At 44.3% G+C, this 14,423-nt stretch overlaps 1 protein-coding gene across 3 annotated transcripts in view; it reads right to left on the minus strand.

Moving 5' to 3' along the window:
* Positions 1–625: 625 nt before the first annotated feature.
* Positions 626–14,423, minus strand: part of LOC118399267 (equilibrative nucleoside transporter 1-like) — a 68,024-nt gene continuing 54,226 nt past the window's right edge. For 2 of the 3 annotated variants that reach the window (XM_035795205.1, XM_035795214.2), the window contains exons 7-13: positions 14,294–14,391; positions 13,322–13,406; positions 12,968–13,107; positions 12,744–12,852; positions 12,395–12,480; positions 2,020–2,219; positions 626–1,733 (exon numbers count right to left, since the gene is read on the minus strand). In XM_035795205.1, coding sequence (XP_035651098.1) covers positions 1,622–1,733; positions 2,020–2,219; positions 12,395–12,480; positions 12,744–12,852; positions 12,968–13,107; positions 13,322–13,406; positions 14,294–14,391 — 830 coding nt within the window. In that variant the 3' untranslated portion in view covers positions 626–1,621. The remainder of the gene's footprint in view (positions 1,734–2,019; positions 2,220–12,394; positions 12,481–12,743; positions 12,853–12,967; positions 13,108–13,321; positions 13,407–14,293; positions 14,392–14,423) is intronic. The other variant, XM_035795224.2, reaches the window with a different exon arrangement.

The following is a 14,423-nucleotide window of genomic DNA, read 5'->3' on the forward strand; positions in this document are numbered from 1 at the left end:
GACCAGCTACCCGGACAACTGATCAAACTGTGGGTTTGCACAACTGAAGAATCTCTGCACAAACTGTAGAAACCATCTCAGGGAAGCTCATCTGCATGCTTGTTGTCCTCACCAGGGTCTTGACTTGTCTGTAGTTCGGCATCATAACTGACTTCAGTGGGTAAATGCTCACCTTGAATGGCCACTGGCACACTGGAGGAGTGTGCCCTTAATGGATGAATCCCAGTTAACTGTACCGGGCAACTGGCAATATGGAGGCGTGTAGGCGAACGGTTTGCTGATGTCAACGTTGTGAACAGAGTGCCCCATGGTGGCAGTGGGTTATGGTATGGGCAGGCATAAGCTATGGACAACGAAAACAATTGTATTTTATCTATGGCAATTTGAATGCAGAGAGATACCTCAATGAGATCCTGAGGCCCATTGTCGTGACATTCATCCGCCACCATCACCTCGTGTTTTAACATGTTCATGCACGGCCCCATGTTGCAAGGATCTGTACACAATTCCTGGAAGCTGAAAATGTCCCAGTCCTTCCATTGCCTGCATGTTCCACTGCCTGCCAATATCCAGCAACTTCACACAGCCATTGAAGAGTGGGACAACATTTCACAGGCCACAAGAAATTAGTTGAAGTACTTTATGCAAATAATAATTTAAGTAGGCCTTAGACACTCACTGTATATAAGACAAATAAAACCCAACATTTTACCACTGATCAACTCTATACGATGGTGCTATCTGCACATCTGTATTCCCAGTTGTGAAAATCCATAGATTAGGGCCTAATTAATTAAAATAGACTGATTTCCTTATGTGACCTGACTCAGTAAAATCTTTGACATTTTTGCATGTTGTGTCGGTATTTTTGTTCATTGTAGTTCTGATACAAAAGGTTTTGATGATGAACCCGAAAAATGGCACAAACTGACAGAACAAATGAACGGGTGAGTTTACAAAAACTCTCCTCCCCTCACGTTCACGTTCACTAGCACAACGCATGTAATTAGTAGCTGCATATTTGTTGTAGCTGTGCTTAAAATTCCTTTACATGTAAGGGCAAAGCGCTACCATAATGAGCATTTAACACGGACGTAGGCTGTTAAAACAACTTCATTGAAATTTAAAACCTATTCTAAACTAGAAGGCCCATACAACTCAATGATAACACATACTAAGACATTAGAAGCTGCACAGTTTCACAATCATTTCACAATCCATAGAAATACGTCCTGCACCATTTACGGCTCATAGCGGCATTTTGGCCTAAGAGCTGAAATACTCCCTTGAGTTGAGAGCGCTTCTCCAGTCTTCCACCATGTTCCCTGCAGGATGAGAGACATGTTGGCAGCTAGAGCACGAGATGAGGGTAGTTACATAGGCAGCTGAACTAGATTAACTTTGCATTCTTTCAAAATGGAGAGTATTAGAATTCAGTGGGAGGAGCGGAAGCACATACACTCAAGCTCTGAGGCTGGCTGCATCTGAGTGTTGTAGTGTTGCTGCCGTGTGACAGTCAACACAGCAAAGTTCACCTCCTCCTCCACCCCTCGTCCTGCACGGCGGGTAGAGGAGCAGACAGTGTTCTGAGGGGTGGGGTGGTGTTGCGGGGACTCCAGGTCTAGATAATGATTCTGAAAACAAAGGACAAGGCAGCTCCAAGAGCCAAACCCAGAGACAGGAAGAATGCCATGATGGTCCCGGCCGTCTCCGCTTCGCGTTGTGCCACTTTCCTGTATGGAAATAGGAGGGACAAAACGCATGACCAGGAGAAGAAAACAGGACTGTATACAAATTATGAACCAGTGCAATGTCTTTTTCGTCATGAGAAGACTGAAAGTACAGTGTTTCTCAACCTGTGTTACAGGAACCGGCAAGCTATGGTTCCCTTCTGTGGAGTACCACTTGCAAACTGACTATAATTAGTCAGCTTTCCAGCTGAGGAACCAGTCAGCAGTGCCGGTCCCTGATACAGAGGGTTGAGAACTCTGCTGTAGTTGTCACTGGTGATGGTCTTACTTTGGTCCGAAGCACATGCAGAGGCTGGCCAGGTATCCATTGCTGAAGGAGAAGAGGATAATGAAGACGATGTACCAGGCGTCGTGGGCGAACATCACGGGCAGGTTGTTCCTGGGCTGGACGTTACACAGCATAAAGAGAGGCACAAAGACCACACGGAGACCCACCATGACGGGCAGGATGACGCTGTCCTTACCGGGCTGACAGGAAAAAGAGGAAATCTCAGTACGCAGCAACACATCGTACAGATCCACTCCACTCTTATACTGTATACCATGTGTAAAACAGATCACTTATGAATGTGAACACTGATCGCAATCACCTCTCTTCATACTGGATTTTGTCAACAAGAAAGTTGCTGGTCAGGTGTGTTGAAATGTCAGGTTGCTGAGGATTTTACACACTTCCTGTGTAGCTTCAGTAATGAACTACTGTCCCCCCTCAGTTTACAAGGTTATGTAGCCTGAGACAGAGCCACGCCCTGGATAAGACGGGGTCTGAAACCCACACACATTCAAATGAAAAGCGTAGACAAGGAGCCTGTGAACTCAGGGAATTCAGCAATGGCCTCCAAATGAAACCTTGAGCTACAGAATTCAGAGCAGGCAGGAGAAATAATAAACACACTATAAACTCAATTAGTTACATTATAATGAGGCCTACTATATGCTTCAGCATGAAGTGAGGCTAATAAAACACAGCACTGTAAAAAGGGATAGTGAAACATTTTCTCTGTGAAATCATTTAACTATTCCACCCGTGGCCAAGCTTAATTGCATTTGATTATTTCAATTGGATGGGATAGCAGTAGGGCCTGGAGAATAGAACACCACAGAGCATTGAGTGGTGTGAGGCTGACTAGGGTTCAGGGCAGGTTTTCAGATGGGCTGGAGATTAGAGTAATGAGGTACTCACAGCTGGCTAAGGGATGTTCTAGGGTCAGCAATGTGTTATCAAGGCTGTATCTCAATCTAATGGTTTAGATTGTCTGGCCAAAATATGTTGAATCACGGTATAATGGTAGCCATATTGTAGTCAAAGCAATTTCCTTTAATGTAAATTAGTCAGAATCACAGGAGGTTGGTGGCACCTTAATTGGGGAGGACGGGACTGTTCTAAAGTAATCATAGGGGTCATGATGCGGAAAGGAGGGAGCGGAGGTAGAATTAAATAGAAACAGTGCACCATCTAGATCTCTATGGGGAAACTTCTCAGCCAGTGAATTACAGACTCCAGAGCTGGGAGCTGTTACAGCCCCAGTCATGAGATCTAGTTAAAAACAGGAAGCTACTCCAAATCAATAGGGGGTCTTTAATTTCACCACTCCTCAACCACCCACCAAAACCGACTTCCTTCAGCAGTCACACAACCTCTTCATCCTGAAAACACAAGGGCTTTTTTCCAATACAAACCACTGGCCTACACAGCAAGTGTTCTGTTCGAAACCAGATTTTTCACAGAATTCTGAACGATTGATAATACATTTAATTTGTAAAAAGCTTCTCACACACAAGGAGCAAATATAAAATAATCTAAAACAGACAACAAAGATATATACCAGGTGACATCAGATCCAGAGGACATGAACAGAATTAGCAGAATTAGCAACTGCACGGTCTTGAGCTGTGCCATAAAAGGAGGACAGTCCTACTAGTGTCTGGAAGTGCATTCCACAGCCGCGGAACAGCGCAACGGATAGCCCTGTCACCCATAGTTTTTAGTTTGCTACGAGGCTGCTGAAGTTAGATGGAGGAGCAAAGGGTGCGTGTGGGGAAAAAGAGTAGAATGAGGTCAGACAGGTACTTGGTTCCAGAGTTGTGGATACCTTGGTAGGAGTGTAGTCGGTGCGTGAGCATATGGAGAGCCCGTGGAGTTTGGATAGCACTGGAGTGATGTGCTCGTGGGGGGAGGTGTGGGTGAGGACACGTGCACCACAGTTCTGGAAATATTGTGTCCTGTTTCAGAGCTTGGCAGATGCGCCAACAAACAGGGCGTTACAATAGTCCAGAAGGGATTAAATAAAGGCGTGGATGAGTCGCCCAGATGCAGGATGTAATCCCATAGGTCGTAACCTGGCAATGTTCCGTAGATGGAAAAATTTGACCTTGGTCACACTCTTGATATCAGCCTCAAACGAGAGCAGACTCAAATATCACACCCAGGTTGCGGACCTCACTGGAGGGGAGGACCTTGACACCATGCCAAAGCAGCAGCTACTCTTCCTGGGGTCCAGCTAAATTAAGACAGGTTATACCATTTTAAAACATTACAATACATTCCCAGATTTCACAACACACTGTGTGCCCTCAGGCCCCTACTCCACCACTACCACATACAGTGGGGGAAAAAGTATTTAGTCAGCCACCAATTGTTCTCCCACTTAAAAAGACGAGAGAGGCCTGTAATTTTCATCATAGGTACACTTCAACTATGACAGACAAAATGAGGGGGGAAAAAATCCAGAAAATCACATTGTAGGATTTTTTATTAATTTATTTGCAAATTATGGTGGAAAATAAGTATTTGGACAATAACAAAAGTTTCTCAATACTTTGTTATATACCCTTTGTTGGCAATGCCAGAGGTCAAACGTTTTCTCCAAGTCTTCACAAGGTTTTCACACACTGTTGCTGGTATTTTGGCCCATTCTTCCATGCATATCTCCTCTAGAGCAGTGATGTTTTGGGGCTGTTGCTGGGCAACACAGACTTTCAACTCCCTCCAAAGATTTTCTATGGGGTTCAGATCTGGAGACTGGCTAGGCCACTCCAGGACCTTGAAATTCTTCCTACAAAGCCACTCCTTCGTTGCCGGGGCGGTGTGTTTGGGATCATTGTCATGCTGAAAGACCCAGCCACGTTTCATCTACAATGCCCTTGTTGACGGAAGGAGGTTTTCACTCATTCATTCTTTCCTTTACACGGATCAGTCGTCCTGGTCCCTTTGCAGAAAAACAGCCCCAAAGCATGATGTTTCCACCCTCATGCTTCACAGTAGGTATGGTGTTCTTTGGATGCAACTCAGCATTCTTTGTCCTCCAAACACAACAAGTTGAGTTTTTACCAAAAAGCTCTATTTTGGTTTCATCTGACCATATGACATTCTCCCAATCTTCTTCTGGATCATCCAAATGCTCTCTAGCAAACTTCAGACTGGCCTAGACATGTACTGGCTTAAGCAGGGGGACCCGTCTAGCACTGCAGGATTTGAGTCCCTGGCGGCATAGTGTGTTACTGATGGTAGGCTTTGTTACTTTGGTCCCAGCTCTCTGCAGGTCATTCACTAGGTCCCCCCGTGTGGTTCTGGGATTTTTGCTCACCGTTCTTGTGATCATTTTGACCCCACGGGGTGAGATCTTGATCGGACCTTGTAGTCATAGCAGATAATATTCCTAATCTTTGGTGACTTTAATATTCACATGGAAAAGTCCACAGACCCACTCCAAAAGGCTTTCGGAGCCATCATCGACTCAGTGGGTTTTGTCCAACATGTCTCTGGACCCACTCACTGTCACAGTCATACGCTGGACCTAGTTTTGTCCCATGGAATAAATGTTGTTGATCTTAATGTTTTTCCTCATAATCCTGGACTATTGGACCAAATTTTATTACGTTTGCAATTGCAACAAATAATCTGCTCAGACCCCAAACAAGGACCATCAAAAGTCGTGCTATATTCACAGACAACACAAAGATTCCTTGATGCCCTGCCAGACTCCCTCTGCCTACCCAAGAGACGCCAGAGGACAAAAATCTCTTAACCACCTAACTGAGGAAATTTAACCTTGCGCAATACTAAACCTAGATGCAGTTGCACCCCTAAAAACTAAAAACATTTCTCATAAGAAACTAGCTCCCTGGTACACAGAAAATACCTCGAGCTCTGAAGCAGGCTTCCAGAAAATTGAACGGAAATGGCGCCAGACCAAACTGGAAGTCTTCCGACTAGCTTGGAAAGACGGTACCGTGCAGTACCGAAGAGCCCTTACTGCTGCTCGATCATCCTATTTTTCTAACTTAATTGAGGAAAATAAGAACAATCCACCTATTTGATACTGTCGCAAAGCTAACTGAAAAAGCAGCATTCCCCAGAGAGGATGACTTTCACTTTAGCAGTGATAAATTCATGAACTTCTTTGAGGAAAAGATTATGATTATTAGAAAGCAAATTACGGACTCCTCTTTAAACCTGCGTATTCCTCCAAACCTCAGTTGTCCTGAGTCTGCACAACTCTCCCCCAACAAGACCTAGGATCAAGTGGCTGTTCAAGTGTTTTAGTACTATATCTCTTGACACAATGATGAAAATAATCATGGCCTCTAAACCTTCAAGCTGCATACTGACCCTATTCCAACTAAACTACTGAAAGAGCTGCTAAATGTAATGGCCCTCCTATGTTGAACATAATAAACGGCTCTCTATCCACTGGATGTGTACCAAACTCACTAAAAGTGGCAGTAATAAAGCCTCTCTTGAAAAAGCCAAACCTTGACCCAGAAAATATAAAAAACTATCGGCCTATATCGAATCTTCCATTCCTCTCAAAAATTTTAGAAAAGGCAACAGCACAGCAACTCACTGCCTTCCTGAAGACAAACAATGTATACGAAATGCTTCAGTCTGGTTTTAGACCCCATCATAGCACTGAGACGGCACTTGTGAAGGTGGTAAATGACATTTTAATAGCATCGGACCGAGGCTCTGCATCTGTCCTCGTGCTCCTAGACCTTAGTGCTGCTTTTGATACCATCGATCACCACATTCTTTTGGAGAGATTGGAAACCCAAATTGGTCTACACGGACATGTTCTGGCCTGGTTTAGATCTTATCTGTCGGAAAGATATCAGTTTGTCTCTGTGAATGTTTTGTCCTCTGACAAATCAACTGTAAATTTCGGTGTTCCTCAAGGTTCTGTTTTAGGACCACTATTGTTTTCACTATACATTTTACCTCTTGGGGAGTTATTCAAAAACATAATGTTAACTTTCACTGCTATGCGGATGACACACAGCTGTACATTTCAATGAAACATGGTGAAGCCCCAAAATTGCCCTCGCTAGAAGCATGTGTTTCAGACATAAGGAAGTGGATGGCTGCAAACTTTATACTATTAAACTCGGACAAAACAGAGATGCTTGTTCTAGGTCCCAAGAAACAAAGAGATGAGAGTTGTACAGTCGTCTCAAATAAAACTGAAGGACCTCGGCGTTACTCTGGACCCTGATCTCTCTTTTGAAGAACATATCAAGACCATTTCGAGGACAGCTTTTTTCCATCTACGTAATATTGCAAAAATCAGAAACTTTCTGTCCAAAAATGATGCAGAAAAATTGATCCATGCTTTTGTCACTTCTAGGTTAGACTACTGCAATGCTCTACTTTCCGGCTACCCGGATAAAGCACTAAATAAACTTCAGTTAGTGCTAAATACGGCTGCTAGAATCCTGACTAGAACCAAAAAATTTGATCATATTACTCCAGTGCTAGCCTCTCTACACTGGCTTCCCGTCAAAGCAAGGGCTGTTTTCAAGGTTTTACTGCTAACCTACAAAGCATTACATGGGCTTGCTCCTGCCTATCTCTCTGATTTGGTCCTGCCGTACATACCTACACGTACACTACGGTCACAAGACGCAGGCCTCCTAACTGTCCCTAGAATTTCTAAGCAAACAGCTGGAGGCAGGGCTTTCTCCTATAGAGCTCCATTTTTATGGAACGGTCTGCCTACCCATGTCAGAGACGCAAACTCGGTCTCAACCTTTAAGTCTTTACTGAAGACTCATCTCTTCAGTGGGTCATATGATTGAGTGTAGTCTGGCCCAGGAGTGGGAAGGTGAACGGAAAGGCTCTGGAGCAACGAACCGCCCTTGCTGTCTCTGCCTGGCCAGTTCCCCTCTTTCCACTGGGATTCTCTGCCTCTAACCCTATTACAGGGGCTGAGTCACTGGCTTACTGGGGCTCTCTCATGCCGTCCCTGGAGGGGGTGCGTCACCTGAGTGGGTTGATTCACTGTTGTGGTCATCCTGTCTGGGTTGGCGCCCCACCCTTGGGTTGTGGCGGAGATCTTTGTGGGCTATACTCAGCCTTGTCTCAGGATGGTAAGTTGGTGGTTGAAGATATCCCTCTAGTGGTGTGGGGGCTGTGCTTTGGCAAAGTGGGTGGGGTTATATCCTTCCTGTTTGGCCCTGTCCGGAGGTGTCCTCGGATGGGGCCACAGTGTCTCCTGACCCCTCCTGTCTCAGCCTCCAGTATTTATGCTGCAGTAGTTTGTGTCGGGGGGCTAGGGTCAGTTTGTTATATCTGGAGTACTTCTCCTGTCCTATTCGGTGTCCTGTGTGAATCTAAGTGTGTGTTCTCTAATTCTCTCCTTCTTTCTTTCTCTCTCTCGGAGGACCTGAGCCCTAGGACCATGCCCCAGGACTACCTGACATGATGACTCCTTGCTGTCCCCAGTCCACCTGGCCATGCTGCTGCTCCAGTTTCAACTGTTCTGCCTTGTTATTATTCGACCATGCTGGTCATTTATGAACATTTGAACATCTTGGCCATGTTCTGTTATAATCTCCACCCGGCACAGCCAGAAGAGGACTGGCCACCCCACATTGCCTGGTTCCTCTCTAGGTTTCTTCCTAGGTTTTGGCCTTTCTAGGGAGTTTTTCCCAGCCACCGTGCTTCTACACCGGCATTGCTTGCTGTTTGGGGTTTTAGGCTGGGTTTCTATACAGCACTTTGAGATATCAGCTGATGTACGAAGAGCTATATAAATAAAATTTGATTGATTGATTGATTTGAGATCTTGCATGGAGCCCCAGATCGAGGGAGATTATCAGTGGTCTTGTATGTCTTCCATTTCCTAATAATTGCTCCCACAGTTGATTTCTTCAAACCAAGCTGCTTACCTATTGCAGATTCAGTCTTCCCAGCCTGGTGCAGGTCTACAATTTTGTTTCTGGTGTCCTTTGACAGCTCTTTGGTCTTGGCCATTGTGGAGTTTGGAGTGTGACTGTTTGAGGTTGTGGACAGGTGTCTTTTATACTGATAACAAGTTCAAACAGGTGCCATTAATACAGGTAACGAGTGGAGGACAGAGGAGCCTCTTAAAGAAGAAGTTACAGGTCTGTGAGAGCCAGAAATCTTGCTTGTTTGTAGGTGACCAAATACTTGTTTTCCACCATAATTTGCAAATAAATTCATTACAAATCCTACAATGTTATTTTCTGGATATTTTTTTCTCATTTTGTCTGTCATAGTTGAAGTGTACCTATGATGAACATTACAGGCCTCTCTCATCTTTTTAAGTGGGAGAATTTGCACAATTGGTGGCTGACTAAATACTTTTTTGCCCCACTGTATCTACAGTACTAAATCCATATGCATGTATTGTGTGTATGTGCCAATGTTTGTGTTGCTTCCCAGTCCCCGCTGTTCCATAAGGTGTTTTTTAAATCTTATTTTAAATCAAATTTTACTGCTTGCGTCAGTAACTTGACGTGGAATAGAGTTCCATGTCGTCATGGCTCTATGTAGTACTGTGTGCCTCCCATGGTCTGTTCTGGACTAGGGGGCTGTGAAAAGACCTCTTGTGGCATGCCTTGTGGGGTATGCATGGGTGTCCGAGCTGTGTGCCAGTAGTTTAGACAGACAGCTCGGTGCATTCAACATGTCAATCAATACCTCTCATAAATAAAAGTAGTGATGAAGTCAATCTCCTCCATTTTCAGCCAGGAGAGATTGACATGCGTATTATTAATATTAGCTCTCTGTGTACATCCAAGGGCCAGCCGTGCTGCCCTGTTCTGTGCCAATTGCAATTTTCATGAGTCCTTTTTTGTGGCCCCTGCCTACAAGACAGAACAGTAGTCAAGGTGTGACAAAACTAGGGCCTGTATGACCTGCCTTGTTGATAAGAAGGCAGAGCATCGCTTTATTATAGACAGATCTGGCATGGGTCCTGAGATCCTCAAAAGGTTCTACAGCTGCAACACAGAGAGCATCCTGGTTGCATCACTACCCGGTACGGCAATTGCTCGGCCTCTGACCGCAAGGCACTACAGAGGGTAGCGCGTACGGCCCAGTACATCACTGGGGCTAAGCTGCCTGCCATCCAGGACCTCTACACCAGGCGGTGTCAGAGGAAGGCCCTAAAAGTTGTCAAAGACCCCAGCCACAGACTGTTCTCTCTACTACCGCATGGCAAGCGGTACCGGAGTGCCAAGTCTAGGACAAAATGGCTTCTCAACAGTTTTTACCCCCAAGCCATAAGACTCCTGAACAGGTAATCAAATAGCTACCCGGACTATTTGTATTGTGTGCCCCCCAAACTCCTCTTTTTACACTGCTGCTACTCTCTGTTTATCATATATGCATAGTCACTTTAACTATACATTCATGTACATACTACCTCAATTGGGCCGACCAACCAGTGCTCCCGCACATGGGCTAACCGGGCTATCTGCATTGTGTCCCACCTGCCAACCCCTCTTTTACACTACTGCTACTCTCTGTTCATCATATATGCATAGTCACTTTAACCATATCTACATATACATACTACCTCAGTCAGCCTGACTGTATGTAGCCTCGCTACTTTTATAGCCTGTCTTTTTACTGTTGTTTTATTTCTTTACCTACCTTTTGTTCACCTAATACCTTTTTTGCACTATTGGTTAGAGCCTGTAAGTAAGCATTTCACTGTAAGGTCTACCTACGCCTGTTGTATTCGCCGCACGTGACAAATACGTTGTCAAGTGTTGCTGTCATTTCAGTCTCTGTAGTAGCTGACGTGTATAGTGTTGAGTCATCCGCATACATAGAAACTCTGGCTTTACTCAAAGTCAGTGGCATGTCGTTAGTAAAAATTGAAAAAAGCAAGGGGCCTAAACGGCTACCCTGGGGAATTCCTGATTCTAACTGGAATATATTAGATAGGCTTCCATTAAAGAACACCCTCTGTGTTCTGTTAGACAAATAACTCTTTATCCACATTATAGCAGCCATAACACATGTTTTTCCAGCAGTAGACTATGATCGATAATGTCAAAAGCTGCACTGAAGTCTAACAAGACAGCCCCCACAATAATTTTATCATACATTTTTCTCAGCCAATCATCAGTAATTTGTGTTGTGCTGTGCTTGTTGAGTGTCCTTCACTATAATCATGCTGAAATTCTGTTGTCAATTTGTTTACTGTAAAATAGCATTGCATCTGGTCAAACATAATTAACAGGCTGATTACTTGCTCAAATAGCCAAAGGGGGCTTTACTATTCTTGGGTAGCGGAATTACTTTAGCTTCCCTCCAGACCTGAGGGCACACATTCTCTAGTAGGCTTAAATTGAAGATGTGGCAACTAGGAGTGGCAATATCGTCTGCTATTATCCTCAGTAATTTTCCATCTAGATTGTCAGACCCTGGTGGCTTGTCATTGTTGATAGACAACAATAATTTTTTCACCTCTTCCACACTGACTTTGTAGTGGCATTGGCAATGTCAGTGCTTGTGGAAACAGAGCTTTTTATGTTGTCAGCATAAAAGCGAAAGCCCTGTCTGTTTCCTCAAGATGTTTCCCAGTGGCAGCATTCAGATATAAAACATTAGTAGCCCAAGGACAGAGCCTTGAGGGACTCCCTGTCAGACCACAACTGTCTGACCTACTAGGATGGCTACAAACTAGTAGCGATCAGTGAGATAGGACCTGAACCAGTCCAGGACAGTGTCTGACAGGCCCCAAGAGCTTCTCCATGTGGTCCAGCAAGATGGGGTGGCTGACCCTGTTGAATACTACACAGAGGTCCAGCAGTGTAAGGATGCTGGCAGCCCCAGAGGCAGTATTCATGAGGAGTTTATGGATGACCCTTACGGAGTTTATTGATGACCCTTACCAGGGCAGTCTCGGTGCTGTGTCTAGCTCTGTAAATCCGACTGGACGGGTGTCTCAGCATCATTTCACTCATACTCCCCAACAAGGTTTCCAACTATAATTCCATTCTATTCACTTTGATGGTGTGTGGAGGAGGGGTTACAACCCCTATAACGTCATGTAATCACCAGGCAGTAATCTGGATCAGATTTGGATTAACATTTTTGAGAAGTTAAGGTATTTTTAAACAAAAGTGTTATGTCATTGTATGTTATACTGTTGTATGGGAATCATTAGCCTATCATTCTCCTCTCACTTTTAGATTGATGAGATGCCAAGACATTCTGATCTATGGTCCAGTGAAACGTCAAAGAAGTTGGCCAAGGGGAACAATTGGTCAGGCCAGGGGGAACCATTTTAAGGGAGCACAGATGTTGAGTAGGAATCTACACCAACAAGCCGTTGTCTGTTTGAGACAGTGTCAGTGGAACTAGCGCTCAGGGCCTCAAGACTCACCCACATACACACGGCCGTCAGACTCCTTCCTGCCCAGTCCATCACGTTGAAGAGCAGGAAACACGACACAGGGATGAAGTATGTATCTGTGGCGACAAAGGGACAATAAACCGCATGGTGAATAACAAGTCCACAGACTTAAAATCAATACTGGAACCTATTTGAGCAAAATTGCAAGGGCAGATGTTTGGCATTGTCCTTGCTAGTTTTTTTATTTTTTATATAGAGGATGAATGCTATGAGCCTGTATGCTGGTCACTCTCTTCACACACCATTTATACAGCGAAACACAGGTGAATAAAGACTTGTGTAATCATTTACAACATAAACGCTCCCTCAGCACACTCACCCCAGGCACCTCCATCGGCCATGGTGGATCTGACATCAACTGTGACTGCAGGAAAAGTTCCGATGGTGATGGTGAACACGAAGCACACAGAGAGGGCCATTACCCAGATCTACAAACACAGGACAAAATAAGTCCAACATAAGTGGGTGGTTTTAGGCCCCCCCACCAATTTCCTCACTTCGGAGGACCACTTAGTTGATATTATCTTTGTGCAGGTCACTTGCCTGTTTAAAGATGGCAAACACAGATATCGTGGGCTTGGCTTCCTCCTCTGTCAGACTGACCACTGGCCTCTTCTCTGCTGGGCTGTCTGTCACACAACGCAAAAGTCTGTATGATTCCTCACATCCTCTTTTGTTGTTAGCTTGACACAGATAGAGATGCAAAATAAGCTAATTTAAAGAAGAACTGAGAATTAAATCAAGAAACATACATAAACAAGCAAACTATAGTTATACTATAATCCAGCGAGCCCTGAGCCGAGTACACTACTACACACAAAAGGAGAAACACATTTCAATGGCTTCAGGTTTTATAAGCCGAGTCTTGTTACATGTCATTCCAGCTGCTGACTGTACCTTTTTTCAATAGGTTCATCTTGTTCTCCTCATCTCCGCCGGCTGGCTTGGATCCATTACTTTCCAGGTAGTACTGGAAAAACTCCTGCGAGGTAGGGAGAGACTAAGACAATTCAGCACATTTGCCAACCCACATTATTTATTTATCCTTATTATACCAGGTACGTTGACTGATAACATCGTTTTTCTTACAGCAACAACCTGGGGAAGAGTTACAGGGGGAGGAGAGGGGATGAAATGAGCCAATTGGAAGCCAGGTGGCTATGATGGTATGAGTGCCAGATTAGAAATTTAACCAGAACACTGGGGTTAACATCCCTACATATTATTATCAGGTTACTGAATCTGTCCATATAGCTGAGTAGGAGGACACATTATGGATACAGGCCAGGGGGCTTTAGAGTGCTACACCCTGCTAACGACTTCCCTCAGATAACCTTGTTGAGCCAATGACGACTTCCCTCAGATAACCCTGAAAGTATTTTGAGGTCAGAGCATCCCATTAGGAAGACCAGATCATTAGGGGTCAATGTTCTGTGTAGATTAGAGCAGCTATTCTAAACTGGTGGGTAGCAACCCAAATGGTTTTGAATGGGTCGCAAGTTCTTTAAATGAAAAATACTCCAGTCTGAACTTAAACAACTAAAACCAGGTCGAAAGTGTGTAGAAATCAAAATGATTTTATATTTTAACCTCAACCATATTTCTTGTGGTCTCAAACCAGTGAGCTTAACATTCTTCATCAAGAACATGGACAAAATTGAAGGACTGAAAATGAAAGGTGAGACTTGTTCCCTTGTCACATAATTGGTATATTTACTAGCATTAACCACAGTTTTTCAGATTGAATTTTTAAATTTTTTAAATCAACATGTCAATATTGGATTGACAGACAACTTGGTTCAATTTGGGTCCCGAGGACAAAATGAGTTGAGAGCCACTGGATTAGAGTGTGTTAGTTGGAGGTTTTACCATACTGGGCAGAGCGAGGTAGGACAGGATGGCCAGGAAGATGACCACGCACGCAGTGATGAAGTAACCAAAGGCACTATCCTGCAGGGCTGAGCCACCTACACACAGAACACAGGGTCATGACCAGGAA

The sequence above is a fragment of the Oncorhynchus keta genome, chromosome 2 (assembly GCF_023373465.1).
Source record: "Oncorhynchus keta strain PuntledgeMale-10-30-2019 chromosome 2, Oket_V2, whole genome shotgun sequence".
In the NCBI taxonomy this organism is placed as follows: domain Eukaryota; kingdom Metazoa; phylum Chordata; class Actinopteri; order Salmoniformes; family Salmonidae; genus Oncorhynchus; species Oncorhynchus keta.